This window comes from Lepisma saccharinum, chromosome 26 (assembly GCF_977018435.1).
Source record: "Lepisma saccharinum chromosome 26, izLepSacc3.1, whole genome shotgun sequence".
In the NCBI taxonomy this organism is placed as follows: Eukaryota; Metazoa; Arthropoda; class Insecta; order Zygentoma; family Lepismatidae; genus Lepisma; species Lepisma saccharinum.
The window spans coordinates 50927314-50945924 of NC_139254.1; the positions used below are offsets into that span (position 1 = coordinate 50927314).

The 18611-nt window shown below is 35.7% G+C and overlaps 1 protein-coding gene across 11 annotated transcripts in view; it reads left to right on the top strand.

The window, feature by feature from the left end:
- Patronin (calmodulin-regulated spectrin-associated protein patronin) overlaps window positions 1–18611 on the top strand; it is a 191259-nt gene that overhangs the window by 128335 nt on the left and 44313 nt on the right. For all 11 annotated transcript variants that reach the window (XM_083112650.1, XM_083112657.1, XM_083112653.1 and 8 more), the window contains 5 exons: window positions 2063–2190; window positions 3343–3651; window positions 7237–8143; window positions 15201–15413; window positions 17222–17458. In XM_083112650.1, coding sequence (XP_082968776.1) covers window positions 2063–2190; window positions 3343–3651; window positions 7237–8143; window positions 15201–15413; window positions 17222–17458 — 1794 coding nt within the window. The remainder of the gene's footprint in view (window positions 1–2062; window positions 2191–3342; window positions 3652–7236; window positions 8144–15200; window positions 15414–17221; window positions 17459–18611) is intronic.

Here is an 18611-nt window from a genome sequence, read left to right on the forward strand (position 1 = left end):
GAACGACTGTAGCACCAAAACGACACACAAATGAGAAAAATGTTTCTGAGAAACGTTGTTTGTTTTGATGTCCTCTACATGTTTCCGTGGTCTGTGGGTGCCATTAAAATGACACCCTGTATATAAAATGCAAGTGCACATTAGTCGAGTACTGTAGTTGCATTGTGCATATTTATTTAGGTGAATATAGCAAATAACAAGGATATGTCTAAGTCAAAGATAGTTGAAAACAAAGAACTTTGTAAAACTCATAAACTTTTGTTGCATATGCATTCAACCAATTTGATTTTCTGAAATCAGTATAAGGTTTAGATAATAATCACATTTTACATTAAAAAGGATTGTGTACAGAAATACAAGAAACATTACATGTGAAGACCTGAAAATCGAAGAATTAGAAATGATGATAGTAAATATTTGCTACAGAAAGTGTATTTTGAAAAAGAATTAGATGTATAACTCAGTGCATGTTTTGTGTGGTACTTGGTAAGTTTACAGCATTGTATGATTTTTCTCACTATTAAGTTGCTGTTACAGGATGTCTCAATGATCATTTTACACCTTTTTTTTTATTATCAATTACTACATAGAGCAAATGTTTTGACAATAGGTACACAGGAACTAGAATTTATATAGACACAAACAGACACAGTATATTTTTTTTTATTTAGGGCTGAACCAATGCCATTTTGATCTAAAGCCATAATCAATACTCTTCGTCATTACCTTGTAATCAAGTGGTCCCGGGTTTCAATACTCAGTGTAGGCTCATTGTGGTTCAGATCCGACTTTAAACTCTAGGGCCGGTCCCAATTAGCCTATCTGTGCATAAAGTGGACTAAGAAAAAAAAACACTCACCAATTTTTATCAATACTTGAGTTGTAACAATTCAAAGTTGTTCAGAATTTTATAAATTTGATGTATAAATTTCCATCGGAACTATTTCATGGTAGCAATCTACCAGAGTTTGCCTTTAAAACTTTCCTAATATCACATGAGATGTAACATATTGCATACTGTTACCAACCCTGTTGATACATGTCCACATGTGTACCCAATGAACATTTATAAGTTGCAGTATGCCTATAGTAGGCACATTCACAGGGAAATCTAAGTACTGTACTAGAAATCATGCTGGAATCCAACTCATCTGGCAGTGAGCATGTGGGTGTCACTGGTACCTGGTACCAGGATGATTCGACTCTGAAATTTAACTTTACTTCGGGTCCACACTGGGTATCTAATAATTCTCTAAATGTTAGCGACAGTGGTTTCACATCAGCATATGTCCATTGTCTAGTGCTTTAAACTATACTTATTCTAACACTATGTTTCAAGAGAGCACATCTTCTCTTGTCTTCACGTGAAATTTATTTTGCTGGTGTTGGGAATTGAACCTACTTAGTGTTAGAAAAAATATTGTTTAAAGTACTAGACAATGAATAATGTCCAGTTAACATTTCTTGCTAATAATTAGTCTCCTCAAAAGTGTTGTGTGGCATTTTTGTGGACCCTGCAAGAGACCAATATGCTGCAAAAGTATCGGCTCAGTGCTACATTTATATACAGTAAAACCTTGTTAATCTTGACTTGGGAGGGGGGGGGGGGGTAAGTTGACTGGTTCAACGAAAGTCCGGATTAACTGAAATAACCTAAATGAACAGTAGAAAGTGCATTAAAACTTCGTTTATAGCAACAAAACACGTTTATTATGGTGTATGTAAAGGGCATAGGCCTAAATACACTATACAGTACAGTACAAAGTCTGCGGAAAACAGAATTTCATCAGTGGTGACTGCCTTTTCTTTGGGAAGTTCTCTTGCTGACTTCTAGCCACATTTAAAATCTTGCAGTCTGTTGTTTTTTTTTCTCTTTTGACTGTCCGGATTAAGCGAAGTCCAGCTTATCAAGGTCTGGATTAACGAGGGTTTTTTTTTTTTTTTTTTTTTTACAGATATCTTTTCGCAGATATTTACATTTAGAATTACTGTTGCAATTAAATAATGTAATGTCATTGAATGAAGTAGTGAACTTACAGAATTGATATTATTCATTAAACAGGAAATAACTGAAGATGCCAGGTCGGTGGAACACAAATGGCTTGATGGTTCTGCTCCTTTCGTGGAAGAGAGGAAGACTCCTGACATAGAAAACATGGACATGGAGCAATATCAACAATCAATAGCCAAGTAAGATATATTTTTTAATTTTTTCACTTATTTAAAAATGTAAGGCATGATCATTCTGTTGAGAGATTGGTGTTTAGTCTTATGCAATGCAAGCAGTGTGCATTTAAAAGAAATACTTTCTTTCATATATTCTGAATTTCTCTTTCAATCTGCTTGGCAGTAGGAAAAGGTGAACTATTATTCATGGCTGACACTTCAACTTCTGAAAATATGTATGGTAGATGTGAATACTCTAATTCATTGGCAAGTTCTTTAATATTCTGACTATTTTAGATCTGTATTTTTTAAATATAACTGGTACTAGTAAAATACCAGTATAAACTGGGTGTCTACCAGTCTGGAAATCGTGGAAAAATCAGAGAATTTACTTTTTCTGGAAAAGTCATGGAAATGGTATGGAAATTTACTGTGATTCTGGATTTTTTTTTTCCTTTTTAATGCACTCAAAGCAAGTTTTTGAACAGAGGAGAACAGAATAAGCAAGAAATTTTTAATTTGTTGTAGACAATCTACTTTAGTTTGATTTACTGAGTATTATTGGTAGTTAAAGTAGAAATTGTGTATTAAACACACAAGGAAAAGAGGTCATGTTTTGAACTATGTAAAATATTCTTTAAAAAAAAACTTGGTTAAGTGACATTCTAAGTCTAGTGTGTAGTTAAAATATAGTGACTTTTTTACATACATGTTGAACTACATGAATTGCCCTAATTTTTGGGTCTAAAATACCTGGAAAATTCAAGGAATTTTGTTTTTACGAACATAAATAAAACCTAAAATGATAACTTTTAAATAAAACAAATATGAAAATGTATTCCCATCCAATAGTATGATTCTAAACTAAACACTCGTAAATAAGATACTAGCATATTCAGACAAAAATTACAGCAAATCTCCCTGCACTACATTCAACATTAAATCCAGAAAGAAGTTCGGACTCTCCCTCTGTAGAAACCCTGATAAAGCTTGACAATACCAATATCTGATATTTAATGATTTAACATATTAAGTGAACAACATTCCATGATGTGCTTGAATGGTTAATTTGCTATTGTATCTCCAGTATCTGCATGGACTGTGTAAGAATGTACATTCATGACATAACTAGCTGTTACTGAGTTTACAAATGTGATGTTATTTTTTGTTTTCTAGAATGAATACCAGTCTTCATGAAATCCAAGCTGACATTCAAAGGTTGGCAAACCAGCAACAGCAAATCCAAACAATCGTATCTGGATCGGAGAATCATCAAAGAATCCAGATGGCACCAACGTCTTCAATCTCGACATCCTTGTCTGGAGATCAGCAGCAGTTCTACCTGCACGAGCAGAATCAGAGGAGAACATGGTCACAGCCTCAAATGCCGCAGCCGCAAATGCATCACCCTCACATAGAGGACTACAACCAACAGCATGGTCCAGCTGATAGGCGAGTACCATGGGGAGATACTTTAGTCACAAGGTAAGACAAAGAGATGTTGCATGGGTGCTAGTTTTGTTTTTGCATGGAAAATGAATTGAGTCATGCTTCTTTAAAAATATAATCCTTTTTCATGTTAAAGAGAATAAAAAATGCGGTAGGTAATTAGAATATGTACATGAGTACTAAAAAGATTTCCGCGAAACTTACTTGTAATTGTTCGATTAATTTCGGTGGCCTCTGCCACCATTTACTTGGGAAACTCGATACTTTACTGTTGGGCGAAGCATCTAGTTTCCCAAGTGGATGGTGGCAGAGGCCACCGAAATTAATCGAACAATTACAAGTAAGTTTCGCGGAAATCTTTTAAGTACTCTCGTACATATTATAATAATGCTTTTGTAAAAATATAAATACATCTTCGCTCTGAAAAACGAGTTTGGAACATTCCAGCATTATGTGTGTGACACTTCCCATACAAAGTGTAATGTTCTAGACATGAGGTTTGATTAAAATATTCATAATGAATTGATTTCATAGAATTATGGAGCACGTTGTGGTGTCTGCTAACAAATGGGAAAAATATCTTTAGTATGATGACAGCCTGAATGCACGAAAAGCATTCACAAATATGTGTTACGTGTGTGATGCTTTAAAAATGTAGCAACATTTGACTTCATTTGTCCATAAAGCATATAGGCTAGAGATGCTAATAATTTATGTTGGTGAAATATTGAAATTATGTGCATTCACAAACATTTAAACCTTAATGCAATGAAGAACACTAATAATTTTCAGATTAATATATTTTGTTGTTTGCATGGAGTAGAACCCCATTTTCAAATGATGCTGAGGCCTTCCCGATGGTGCAGTGGTAGCATTGTCACCTTGTAATCAAGGGTCCCAGGTTCGGTACCTGGTGGAGGCATACAGTGGTTTGGATCACACTTTAAACTGTAGGTCCAGTCCCAATTAGCCTATCTGTGCATATAGTGGACTTACAACACCAACTCAAATGATGCTGTATTCTTACTAATTCCCACCAATCCTGATACATATCAATGCTTGAATATTCTAACCACATTAGTTTACATGAGTTTTGAGTATTTAAAGATTACTTTAGAACAGGGATGGACCGATATGAAATTTTGGCCAATACTAATAAAGTGCTGATATAAAATTTACTGATACCGAAAACCGATTTTCTTCTGATCCAATATAAAAATCTAAATGGTCCTGGAAGAACCTGAATGATCCATTGACTAAGAAATATATGTTACCAGCTGACTTCAATGCAAAAGGAGCTGCATATTTAGATATGTACTTTTGAAAAAAAGTACAGAATGCAGATTATATGTTTATATCAAAAAATAGTATGACAATGAGATAATATTGCACTAATTACAACATATCTGTAGTAGATCCCTGATTTTACTTTCCTTGATGTTACATTTTCCACATCTTACATTCAATCTAGATGGTCCCAACGTAGCAAAGTGTTATAAAATTTTCGCTGATTTGACTTTTTCCTGCATTTTAAGTTTTTACAGCTTGGTTCTCTGAAAAATGTAAAATCCAGGTTCCATTGTATAGATATATCGGATCGGTAAGATTATGAATAATTTTACCAATAGACCAACATGCCTGTATGGACTGATACTGATTAATCTGTCTCAACCCTACTTTAGAATATTAATGTAACTGCCATTTAAACACAAAACCAATTTTTTCACACTAGTGCAAAAGAAATGGAAAATTTCAAATTTTGCATAATTTTCAGGATGCGTAGACTCCGTAAAAACGAGTATTTTGCAGACCCCATGAAATACCCAGAGATTGGAAAACATATTGGCTGCTGTTTGTGATTAAATTTCAACCAAAACTTTCTGATATCAATACATTAGCATTGATATCAGCTCAGTTAAAATACAATTTCCTCAATACTGGCCCCTTTTACATTTTATGTCAATCAGCATGCCATAATTTGAAAAGCTACAAACTTACTTATATACCTGAGCTGGAACCCCAGAAATATCTTCCAGTACTTTTATTTGTGCAAAGGAGGGATGTACTTTGTGTTACTTGAATTTTTGTACAGTCACCGCAATAAGAATTGGACTCCTAGATCCTAAAATACTCTCTTCCCTGCAAAGCATTATGGGTATTGCCTAACTGTATTCCGATAAGAGGACTTTAATGCCAAAATTTTCAATATCGACTTCTACCACTGCTGGTGACTGTACAAATATGTATACTTTGACCGTACTGCATGTCATCGTCATAATCTTGTTCTCAGTATTTTTCACAAGTTTAAAACAAAGCCTCTCCGCAATGTTGAGATGTTATATCTCTCCACAGGGGCGGCGATTGGGTTTCAAAACTGGGTTTGCAAGGTATCAAAACTGCAGGGGCAAAGACAGTATATTTCCCTTTGTAGATAATGGTTTAGCATAGTATGGGGGCAAAAGTGGCGAAAAGTGGTGGGCAACTGCCCCCGCTCAACCCCCCCCCCCCCTAATCGCTGCCACACTCTCCACCTTATTTAGTCTCATTTCTGCAATTTTGTTCAGTAGTCTTTCTTAGTTCATTCTTTTTGTATGCCCATGGCATTTTTATCAGTGCCTTTACGTATCTGTAGCTTTCAAACTTGTACCAACATTATGTCGTCATTTCGTAAGTTTCTCTACATTTTTTTAAAAAAAAAAAAAATTTAGTTTCCAGTAGGTATGTGACGAAGCTGAAAATTTACCGATGCCGATGTACTCGCCGATAATTTTTGGAACCGATACCAATATTTAATCGATTCCGATACATAAGATTATTAAACAGAAATGGTATGTTATTTTCAGCATGTCAAAAATAAATTTGCTATGTATATATCTATTGCATATCATATGTATATACATATATATTCTCAAGAGATGCGAATGTACATTTGCATGTACAAAATGTTATGTGAACCTTTAAGAAGAATATGGATTCTCAAGAGATTAAACATTAGTACACAAGCAGTTCTTTGAAATGCAAAATTAATTCCTGTTCTGCCAGATTCAACTTCAGAAATACGAGATTTGGAAGCACTTCAGGAAGTAACCTACTTCTTCTCTATCATAAATCTGTTCAGCAACACTGAACACTCAATCACTGAATACTGATGCAACAGGTATGCCCAAGTATTTTCTCAGCACTTGCTTCAGGTTTGAATATTCATTCTTGAATTTCCAATGCAACAGCAGATCCTGGTTCAGCAATGTACTGCTTTATTTCCAATTTATAGTTAGGTTGATCCTCTGAATGAGAGTTTGCAATAATTTTATTACAAAAACTCTACAATAATGATGATTCATAACCAAATTTTCAATAAATCTTACAAAACTAGAATATTATTAGAAGGTAAAAACTCTAGTACGAGTATAATCTGTACCGGTTTAAATATCAGATTTTTACCGATGCCGATGTGTCAATTTCTGCCGATTTTTATACATCTGTAATCGGCTTCGACACATCCCTAGTTTCCAGTCAAGGTTGTCTTTCATTAGCATTCAGATATACATTTAAGTGTATTAACTGTGTGTGCATGATAGAATAATTTATTTTATTAATTTCTCTTCTCTTTTCTATTTAAAGCCGGCACCAGCCAACAAATCACAATTTTTCCCAACCAATTTACACAAGCCAGCAGGGTGGTTTCGTTCTTCATCCTCAGAATGATAAATCCATGGGATATCCCCAGCACACACAGACGATGGGAGACATGAGGCATCACAACGGTGACCAGGGAGCTCATCATCACAGCTTGGGAATGGAGAGTGCCTTGTTTCAACAGGAGTACCAAGCACCTAATCAAATAGTGAATAATATCGGATATCCTGGCCCTGGCGTGCAGCATATGTCGTTTCAGTTACAGCAGGGACCCTCGCACGCACCCCCTATGTATCCGCAGACTTCCACTTCTACCCCTCCGTCAATGTTGTCCGTGACGTCGTCGCCGCAGCATAAAAACGTGCACAGAATAAACCAGCTGATGGTCGAAGCAGAAAAGCCAGGCCTCAGCAATCAGTACCCAGTGCAAAGTAGTGAGAGAACTGTGCCTACCCAGTGTAAAGTGTCTGGACAACAAACTGCTCCGAGGCAAGCAGCGGGTTACGGTGTGATGCACGCACCGATTCCCACGCCTCCGGTTGACGACATGGAACCTCAGAGCATATCGTTCATCGATATGCCAAATCAGAAGAAGGATGAACAAGCGTTGCTGCAGGGTATTCAGAGATTGCAAATAACTTCTGGCAGCAGGACTTACAGGATACCATCCCCTACGCGACCTGCGATTAACCGGACTTTCCAAGTCTCCCCGGAACAAGCAAGCCACAAGTTGTCGTCCGAAGTATCTCCTGAGACTGGGACGGATGCCAAACCAGAACATCTTAAGGATGGCATGAATGCTGAGAAAGGATTCTACATTTCCTTTGATGATGATGTTGCCCCGAAAAGACCGAAGCCTCAACTGAGAGTGCGGAAGTCATCGCCAAAGAAGGTACAGTAACTAGCCTAGTGGTTGGTATTTTTCAACATTGGAAAGCATCAGTTTAAATTTTAAATAACATTATACTTTTGGAGTCAAAATATTCATAGATTCACGTACGAGACAAACAGAAAATTAAAATTTGTCACATTGAATCACAAAATTTTTGAGCAAAATTAATGAAAATTCAGCATTCAAAAACCTGAAAGATTAATATGATTGTTGACACACATTTGTGATAATTTACTCTAAAAAGGTACACGTTACATTTTTCCATGTAGTTTTTGTTCACGATAAATTATGCCACCTGTCTGGTGCCCATCAGACATGTACTGTCTTGCTGCGGGTGGTGTGGTTCCTTTTTCTCCCACTCTCATTTGTGGAGTTGCTAGTTGATATGGGCCTTTCACTTTCTGCTGCTCTAGCACAGTACTTCCTTCTTTTGCCACGCATCGGGATTTTGGCGCTGTCCGTTGCTGGTCTCGTCTGCATCCGTGGGAAGGTGTGTTTTCACTCATACGCAGGGGGCTTTTTTTCAGGAACCATGCCACTCATCGCAAGACAGTACATACCTGAATTGATCTCAAACAAAAACTGTGTAAAAATGAAAAGTTACCTTTTTAGATTAAATTACCAATCTCCACATAACCGCGAAACAAATATATTTAGATATAATACACGTTTGTGGTGCAAAAATTACACTGCAAAAGAAAACTGACATCTAAATGAAAAAATCTAAATTTTGATTTTGAAATGTTATACTTACTACTCAAAATAAATATTTGTGTCTAAATAGTCATATTCATAATCATCATATGTGTGAAATGTGTGAATTATAAAATTGTGTTCCCTATGACAGAAACATTACTTTTCTTTAATACTATATTTTACCACATAATTATTCAGTGTTCTAGAAATTTTGCAAATCTTACGCAATAATTCAGATACAGAAAGATACAAACTATTAATTTCATGTTAAAAGTGCTGTTGGACATTTATTCTGTTTCAACAAAGATTTATCTCCACTCCAAATTCTGAAAAATAATGTCTTAAAGTTCCATCCAGAACATTGAAGTGAAGCTTTGTGTGGTTTGCTTCACTCTTGTCAGATATCTGATAGAAAATACCTTTATAATGCCACAAGCACTGATAGAAAATACCTTTATAGTGCCACAAGCAATTACATATATTTAGATAACCGCACAACCAAGCAAAATGAATATTTAATTGAATTGCTTGAAAGAAATTTAACTCAGATGTAACTTTTCATCATTTGGAATATAATGCCACTTTTTCAAAATGAGAGATTTTTAAGAAAGTTTTTTCTGAAACATACCAAAGGTTCAGAAGCACCTTAAGAGTTTATTCATGTTTGGGGAGTGACATGCACTATGTTGCCATTCGTCACCGAACACCCCATACCTAGAGGCACATATTTTTGGTAAATAAAAAAGCAAAATTTCGGTACAAAAACGGAGTCAATTTCGGGTTCAAAAGCGGTAAATAAAATGAAATATCGGTGTTATAGCGGTGAAAAATTGGATGAAAAGTGGTATATAAAAAGACATTTTGGTTTTAAAATTGTGAATATAATCCTAAATTTGATTTAAAAACTACACTTATTCCACAGAATTAACATTTCACTTCTAATAGCACATTTATGTAGTTATAAGAGTATTAAGTTTATTTCTGCGTAAAGGGGTCCATTTTTGCTTCTCCAATATTAACAGCAGAATTAATCAATTTTCCGGGAATTGCATAACCCACAGGATACTTCAGACTTCAGAAAGTGTCGCGTCGGTGTATATAAATGGTAAATTTCGTGTTTAAGAGTTAATTTCGCTTTTTGCAGCTCATTTCGCATTATTTCGTGACAAAACATGGTCACAAAATGCATCTCACACCTTTCAAAAACATGAAAAATTAACACTACAATGTGTTTTTTCAAATTTCGTTTTTTCGTCAAAAACGAAATATGCATGCCCCTACCCATACCACATCATCACATCAGTATCGTGTAGGGCCACCTTTTGCCACAGTGACGTCCACAACCCTTCGAGGAAGACTTTCCACCAATTTGTGATACGTGTCGACGGGAATGTTGCCCCATTCCTCCTGCAAAGCAGCAAACAGCTCAATGGTATGTTTTGGGCGGCATGGCCTGGTGCTCAAGTAGCACTCCAACTCATCCGAAAGGTGTTTAATGGGGTTGATATCTGGACTTTGGGCTAGCCATTCAAGTTTTTGCACACCCATGTCCTCGAACCACGTGTTGATAATGCCTGCCGTATGACATGTAGCATTGTCGTGCTGAAACAGGTATGGGCCAATACCGAATTGTTCCCACAATGTCGCTAGCGCAGAATTGTCCAGAACTTTTTGGTATGCATCGGCATTCATGTTTTCCCGAACTAAAACAAGAGGACCAAGACCATGCCACCTCCGTCGAATTTCACTGTGGGTACGATACAGTCCTGTAAACAGCGTTCACCGGGCATACGCCACACCCACACACATCCATCGGACCGCCACATCTGGTAGCGTGATTCATCACTCCATAGGATGGATTTCCATTGTTCAAGAGACCAATGGCGGCGTTCCTTGCACCACTGTAACCGACGGGTCGCATTGCGGACGGCTTGTGAACCGCTGCGCGACCATGAAAACCAAGTGCAACCATCACTTGCAGCACTACTGGAAGCCGATCAAAACTCCTGTGCCACCATCTGTAACGACGCCTTCCGGTTTGACTTCACCACACGTTTCAAGCATCGATGGTCACGATCTGTTAATATTTTCCGTTTACTGGGTCTGGGTCGGCATGTCATGACCCCCTCTCGCTTCCACTTCACGATAACATCACTCATTGTCGACCGGGGTATCTGAAATTGTTTGGAAATCTCACGGGTCAAATGCCCAAACCTGTGGGCTCCAATGATCATCCCTCTTTCCACCTCACTCAGTTTGTGTCGTCTGTCCATATTGACTGTTGTAGCTGGTATGAGTGTATTATCAACCAGCAATGCCTTTTATAGGTTGTATGACGTGTACAGACAATCCCAAGCACTTTTTGAGGGGTGTATGTGGTTGTATAATAAAACACATAAACAAATTACTGATTTTTCCCACAAGACTTACTTTTAAAGGTTCTATTGATTTTGGTGGCCCCTACCACCATCGACTTGAGAACTTGTTGCTTCACTGCTGGGATGAATGCATGGAAACAACAGGAACCAGAAGCCAGCCCAGCAGTGAAGCAACAAATTCCCAAATTGGTGGGAGAGGCCACCGAAATTAAAAGAACCGTAACAAGTTTAAAAGTCTCACGGAATTTAGGAGTATTTATTGAGAATTTATTTTGCAATTTTCACATTCTTTTCTGACAAAATGTATAAAATTTGCTTACAGCCCTAAAGTGATCATTACAGTGAGTAATCGTAATTTTGTATTCTGTTAAAAAATTAATATGCAGGTCCTTAATGATGCATGCAGTAAATATGATTTTTCACACACTTTTAAAGACTGTTACGCTATAACAGATGTTTCATGTATGAGAATTATACTTAAAGGAAAGTGGTGATCTTCCAATTGAAACCATCTTTGGTGTTCTTTGCAAGTGTCCGTCAGTTTCATTATGTTTTCACTCATAATCATCATCACGATTTTTCCTGCATTTTTAATTTTTTCCTGCTTGGTTCCCTGATAAATGTAAAATCGAAATTCCACTGTACATAACTTATTGTGTTTTAAATATGGAGAAACTAGTACTCACTAGTATTGTGTTTAGTTTCTTTTACAAATGAGCATTGTTATGCAATTCTTGAAATGCATGACAAATATCTCATAAAATTATCTACTTTGCTTGCTAGCAGATGATCTTCCATTGTATCATACTTCCTCAGGTGTATTTCCAATGTCTGCCAGAAAGAAGATTAACTGATATGAAATTGAGGGTGTTTTACAGTGATTCCATAGCGATACTAAATGTTTTTCTGATGTACACACTGTGTTCATGTTGTGTGAATAACTTTTTTTGCAAGACATATAGTGACTTAACACATTCGGGTCTGGCCTCATAATACAGCGTTGTTACCTCTGGTCTGCGGTTTTAGGTTGTTTTTCAAAAAATCATAAAAAAAAATATTTTTAATTTGTTTTTATTTACCACATATTTCTTAAAACTACAAAACTTCCTCTTTTCAATGAACAAAAATTGTTAAATTTTCTTTTCATTTTCAGACATTTTTTATTATTTTTTCAGCAATGTTTTGTGAAGATAAAAAAAGTACAACATTGTAACACATGTTAATATAGAGATATTTTAAGTTTGTAATCTGGAAATTTCAATAATTAACTACGTAAACTATCAATACATCTTTTGAATCTTGCATAAGAATACTTCTTATGTGCACATAACAAATAATTACAAATTACAAGTAATTATCTTTTGTATGAAAAGTGGCTGCAGGACAGGACCAGACGATGTGTCAGTTGGTTCTGTGTCATCTGTAAAAATTAAACAAATAAATAAATAAACTAAAAAAATAAAATAAATTTTAATTTGACATACACTATATAAAATAATAAATGGTAAACTAAAAATACATTAGTGCATGTAGGAGAATCAAGCAAGAGGCAAGATGAATAATTACCTCTTCTCACTTCATTCATAAAATACTGGAGTTTACATCATAAAATACTGGAGTTTGCAACACTGTTTATATTGTCTACAATAATTATTACGAATATAACCTACCTTCCAAATCTTCAAATTCATCTGCATCATCAAAATCATCGCTAACTTCAAACTCTGAGGCAGAATCCTCATGCAGAATTTCTGATATGCAGTCTGGATCTAACGACGCCATTCTAAACAATGCACAGTACATCAACGCGACAACAAACAGTCGCAGGTGCGAGATAAAAATAGCACATGAGTCACCTAGCGATCGGAATTTCAACAGAGGGGCTTGAATGAACACGCGCATGAGACGAAGTACGAGCATAGCCCGTCGTTCAATCGGCAAAGCGATTGCATACCGCAGGACGGGCTATGCCTGTCGTTCGTCCACATTGACTTTAAGTGCACTGCAGGCTATGCCCGTCGTGAGACCCCAATGTGTTAATGATAATATATAGTGTAAATATTGATAATGTGCCACATGAACTTTTAAGTGTTTACAGAAAATTACGTTGACAGAGATTGGGATTTGTAAATGTCACAAACCTTTAAAATTATTTTTTATTGTGTGTTTGTGTATTACAAATATACCGTAGTCACTTGCTAAATTTTAAAAATTGTAATTTTTTGCTTATGCATGCAAAATTTTCGAAAAGAATAAACTGGTTTATTTGTTGACATAATTAATGTAAAGTCCCTAGCACTTGAAAAAGTGGATCGATTGCGATCATCTCTCTCTATTGTTAGTTGAAGTGATTCATTGTTTGTGAAAGATGCCTCAAGAGTTCAGAATTTGGTATGTCTTGGATAGTAATCATAATCATATATTATGTAATTCTCATGTGCAAGCACTGTAATGCCACATACCATAGATTGACATGATTCCATTGTAAAGCATAATGAAACGTGCCCTTCAAAGGAACGTTTGATTATTTGTGCACTCTTTACAAACTGCCAAGAAAAGAATGAACATTGATGCTTTTGCATTCAATATGGCTGAGGCTAACATATCTTGAAAAGTGCCAGTGAAAAAAAAATATCTAATTTCAATCCACAAAAGTATGCAGTTTGTTATTTGTTGTAATAAACATTGACATGGCATTATTCTTTTTGTCTTAATCCTGGGCATACTCGGATTCATTATTTCAAGCATAAAAACACAGTTTTTCGTTGTGACGTTTCAGGAGAACACACGCTCCCTTCATCAGACATTTATTTTTAGTTTGACTAAAGATACAGTTATAACAATGGTTAAGATTTTTTAAAATAAAAAATAGAATCCCTTATACAATGTTACAGTGTTGTAATATAGCAACATAACTGTGAAAAAAACAAGCAGTCTGTTTTATTTTTATTTCAGATAAATATTTTGATCACATTATTTTTATTAAAAAATATTATGAATCCCAAATATCATCAGGCAATTCAAAATCATCATTGCTTTCACAGAGTTTCTTGATGTTTTCTGTTACATTAAATTTTAAAGATGGTGGCTTACTCCACTTATGAAAAAGAAAACTCCATAGTGGGTCTATGTTACCATTTTCATTATTTAATTTATTCCAGTGTTCTTCTGCAATGAACGAAGCTAATACTCTGATTCAATGCACAGTTTTATTTTATACTATGCAAAAAGACACTAAAATCATAATAAAAATGATATTTTTTAAAAAAATGTGATGAACATTCCATTATTTTGCTATTATTTATATGTGAGACTAAGTCTACTTTTATTGTACTGAAGCCTGTGAATATTATATCAAATCATCCAATGTATTTAATCACTGCAGGTGGTTTATATGTGCATCATATCAGGCTGAATTTTTAAGTTACAGTAATAAATTTCATATAACTCGATAAAATAAAAAATAGAATGCATGCATTTGTATGCCACTGAATATGAGAGCCATCATAGAAAGGCAACAAACACTGTAGTCAAATTGCTGAATATAAAAAGTTTATTAATAGATTGAAGATGTTTACTGTTGAGCTTATGCACATTTCTGTTTAATATACATGTACCCACATGGACAAACATGATTTGTGCTTATTTTTAAATATACATGCATTGGAACACGGATTTTACTTTATTCAAGGTACCAGATGAAACACCGATTTTACTTTATTCAAGGTACCAGATGAAAAGAAAAAAACTTATAATGCATGAAAATGTAAAATGTAAGTCCAGGAAGAATGTTATGACTTATGACATATGACTTGCTGGGTTAATGACGATTGAATGCATAATGTAGAAAAATGTAAAATCGAGGATTTACTGTATTTTGCAGTTTTCTTATGCACACATTTAATTGCAATTTTCATATTTATCCCATAAATTTCATGTCCCCAATTACAAGTGTTAAGTAATGAGATTTTTTAAATTCATAGGAGAAATTGCAGTCCATAACACCAGTTAAAATGGATGATCAGAATGACTACATCCATCCTTCCACTCCACCGAGCATTGAGAAGGAGATGTTTGAAACTGATCCCGATGTCCCTCTGGAAGAAATGGCTCCTTTGGCTGCTGCAAAGGATGAGGAAGCACCAGTTGCAGGGGTTGGCCTTGTTATTGGTACCGAGCTGGTGCATCCGGACCCTGTAAGTGCTTTTTCTTATTACCAATTAGGACTGTGTGTTTGTTTTACAACCAAGCTTGGTTACATCCTTCAAATTAAATGCTCCATCTTGGTCTTGAGTAATTTGGCTATTGACAAACTAAGGCCGTGTAAGGGGTGATGTGAGAAGGCACCCAGTAGTGAACCCCACACGTTACCCAATAGTATACACTGGTAACTGCAGTATTGTAGGCCAACAAGGCTCTAGACACCTGGACCCATGCCCAATAGAGTCCTCTGTGGTAATTGCGTTGTCCTTATTTGTGCTGAGCCTCATCTTTTAACTAGGGCAGTGGTTCTCAACCTTTTACAGAATATTACACTTCATGTGACCCATAAGCATGGGTGCCGGCAGAATTACTTGCACCCAGTTTATAATCATATTTTTGCTAACATTGAGCACTTTAAGAAGCCCTCTTCTACGTTTCCTTAAACAAATTACCCATGCTTCATTCTAGAAAAGTAGTTATGTAATTTAATTTACTCAAGTCAAACATTTAACTGATGATTTCATGGTAGGGGGAATAAAAAACGCGGTTGATAAGAAGAGGATGTAAGTGAGTTACTAAATTATTTCCGCGAAACTTACTTGTAAATTTTTGATTAATTTCAGTGGCCTCTGCCACCATCCACTTGGGAACTTGTTGCTTCACTGTTGGGTTGACTTCCGGTTCCTAGCTTACAGCTAGGAGCGCTGGTGTAGCCAGTTTGTCCTCTGCATGTGATCGGTTTAAGTTGTTGCAATAGCGGGAGCCAAACATAATGTGCCTCATTTTATATACTGCTTTTGATCTAATTTTTCACCGCTATGCTGCATTTTATATTCCTACTCACGTCTTCTTATTATCAACTGCATTTTTTGTCCCCCCCCCCCTCCAACATGAAATCAACATTTAAAACTGAACAAAGATAAACATTATATACTTAAACTGTGCACGTGACAATCAGTACTCGAGCAGTACCAGCTGATATAGGTATATCTGATAAATCTATATATATCACATCATCTAGTTCAAACTTCCACTTCATTGTTATTGTAAATTTCATTTATTGTATATTTATGAACAAACCATTTATTTTTCGAAGGGAAAACATTGAAAACCTTTAATTAATGAGCCAAAAAAGAAATTAAAAACTATTCAAATTTTTCATAGAATGTTTTCCACTTTAGATTGGATTAGTAGAATATTATTATCGTTATGAGTAAAGTTTATATGTGTGTCTGTGTTTTACTTTATTGGTATCACTAATAATTTTATATTAGCCCATTACTGTTTTTGAATATCATCAGGTTTCATTTCTTGCCTAAATTTTTATGAAACTGTTCTTATCTATTCTATTATTTTCTTCTAACACATGTGAAAACCAGTGTTCAATCAGTGTTCACTTTCCTTACATTGATTTTCTTGATAAATTCATTTATACTTTATATGAGGCCTCCCTGGTGGCATATTGGTAACGTCGTCACCTTGTAATCAAGGGGTCCCGATTTTGATGCCCGGTGGAGACACATTGTTCGGTGGTTCAGATCCCACTTTAAACTTACTGTAGATCCAGTCCTGATTAACCTATCTGTGTATAAACTGGACTTAAGACAACAATTCAATCAATCAGTCATTATAGTTTCTATGTGGTCTGGAGATGGGTGTTTCTTTGGGACAGTCCGTTTCATTAAATCATCTTCATAATTGCATATAGCCTAAAGAGGCACAAAAGTGACGTAAAGAAATAAGAAAAGATACCTTGATGCACATGACCATTTTTTACTACAAAAGTGTCATTTACTTTCAGAATGCATTAGATGAAATGGAGAAGAAGAAGGAACGCATAATGCTGCTCTCGCTGCAAAGGAGGCAGCAACAGGAGGAACTGAAGCAACAGAAGGAACAGGAAGCACAAAGGAGGAAAGAGCTGGAGAAGTTAAAAGAAGAGGAAAAGCAACGTAAGAAGGAGGAAGAGAAGATGAGGCGACAGCAAATTTTAGAACAATACAAACTGAAGAAAGCAATGGAAGAAGCCGAGAGAGAGGTAAGTTCATGGAATTTCATGTCACGTTTCGCAGCAGAATTTATCAACATTCTTAAATTTTGTACTATGTTTTAGTAAAACTACATATTTGTGGTGAACAAAAGATCAGAACACATTTCGGGATCAAAAGCCGTATTTAAAATGGCATTTCTGTGTTAAAATGTTGAACATAACTATAAATTTGATTTAAAAATTATACTTATTGTGCATAAACGTTTCCTTTCTAATAGCACATTTATGTAATTACAGTGTATTAAATTTATTCCTGTTTAAAGGAGTCCATTTTTGCTTCGCAAATATTTACACCAGAATTAATCGACTTTTTGATGATTTGTAAAAGTCGCAGGATAATTCAGACCTCAGAAGTTTTCGTGTCAGTAAATAAACCCTATATTTCATGTTCAAGAGTAAGAGGGGATGGTTTTTGGTTTGCTTGTTTATATTATGTTGATTTAAAGTTGGTTTTAGTTTGTTTTACAAAAGGTTAACTTTAAATATATAATATATCAAAAACAGCAAAAACAAAAGAGAACCATGCTTTACGCGGCCACGCGCAGACCCTATTCCACGTGTGGTGTTCCGTATAAGAACAGATATCCCCTGAGATATCTGTTAAGCAACAGACGAACTTTAGCCTAACTTTAATAATCGGTAACTAGAGGAGGGCTTAATAGGCTTATGATTCACTAAAATGATAGAAGGTCAGACACTTTTAAACGACATATTTATTCATTGAAAAGAACACCGCTTGTGGCATAGCTGCCACCAAACATGAGCACTTCACTGTACATGGCACAAAAAAGATATACAAAAGATTTTGTACTTACATATCAGCCGCTTTCACACTATATCAATCATACCTGGGGCTGTACACACACTATTTCACTCTTTATCGCCACACCCCGACACATAGACAAATTTGGGGTACACCACACTAAAAATTTAATATTATGTGTTTCCTTGGTGTAACAAAGGCTTTGGGGGGTGATAAATGAGTTTTCCTGGCTTTTCTTGGATGGATGGCTAAGAACAACTTGGATATTCTCTGATATCCTATGGATGCTTCTATGGCGTCAGTTCTGCCGACCATGTGGTCTGGATTTTCACATGGGATGAGGGACACAAAACTCGCTATTTTGCTGAATTTTCACTG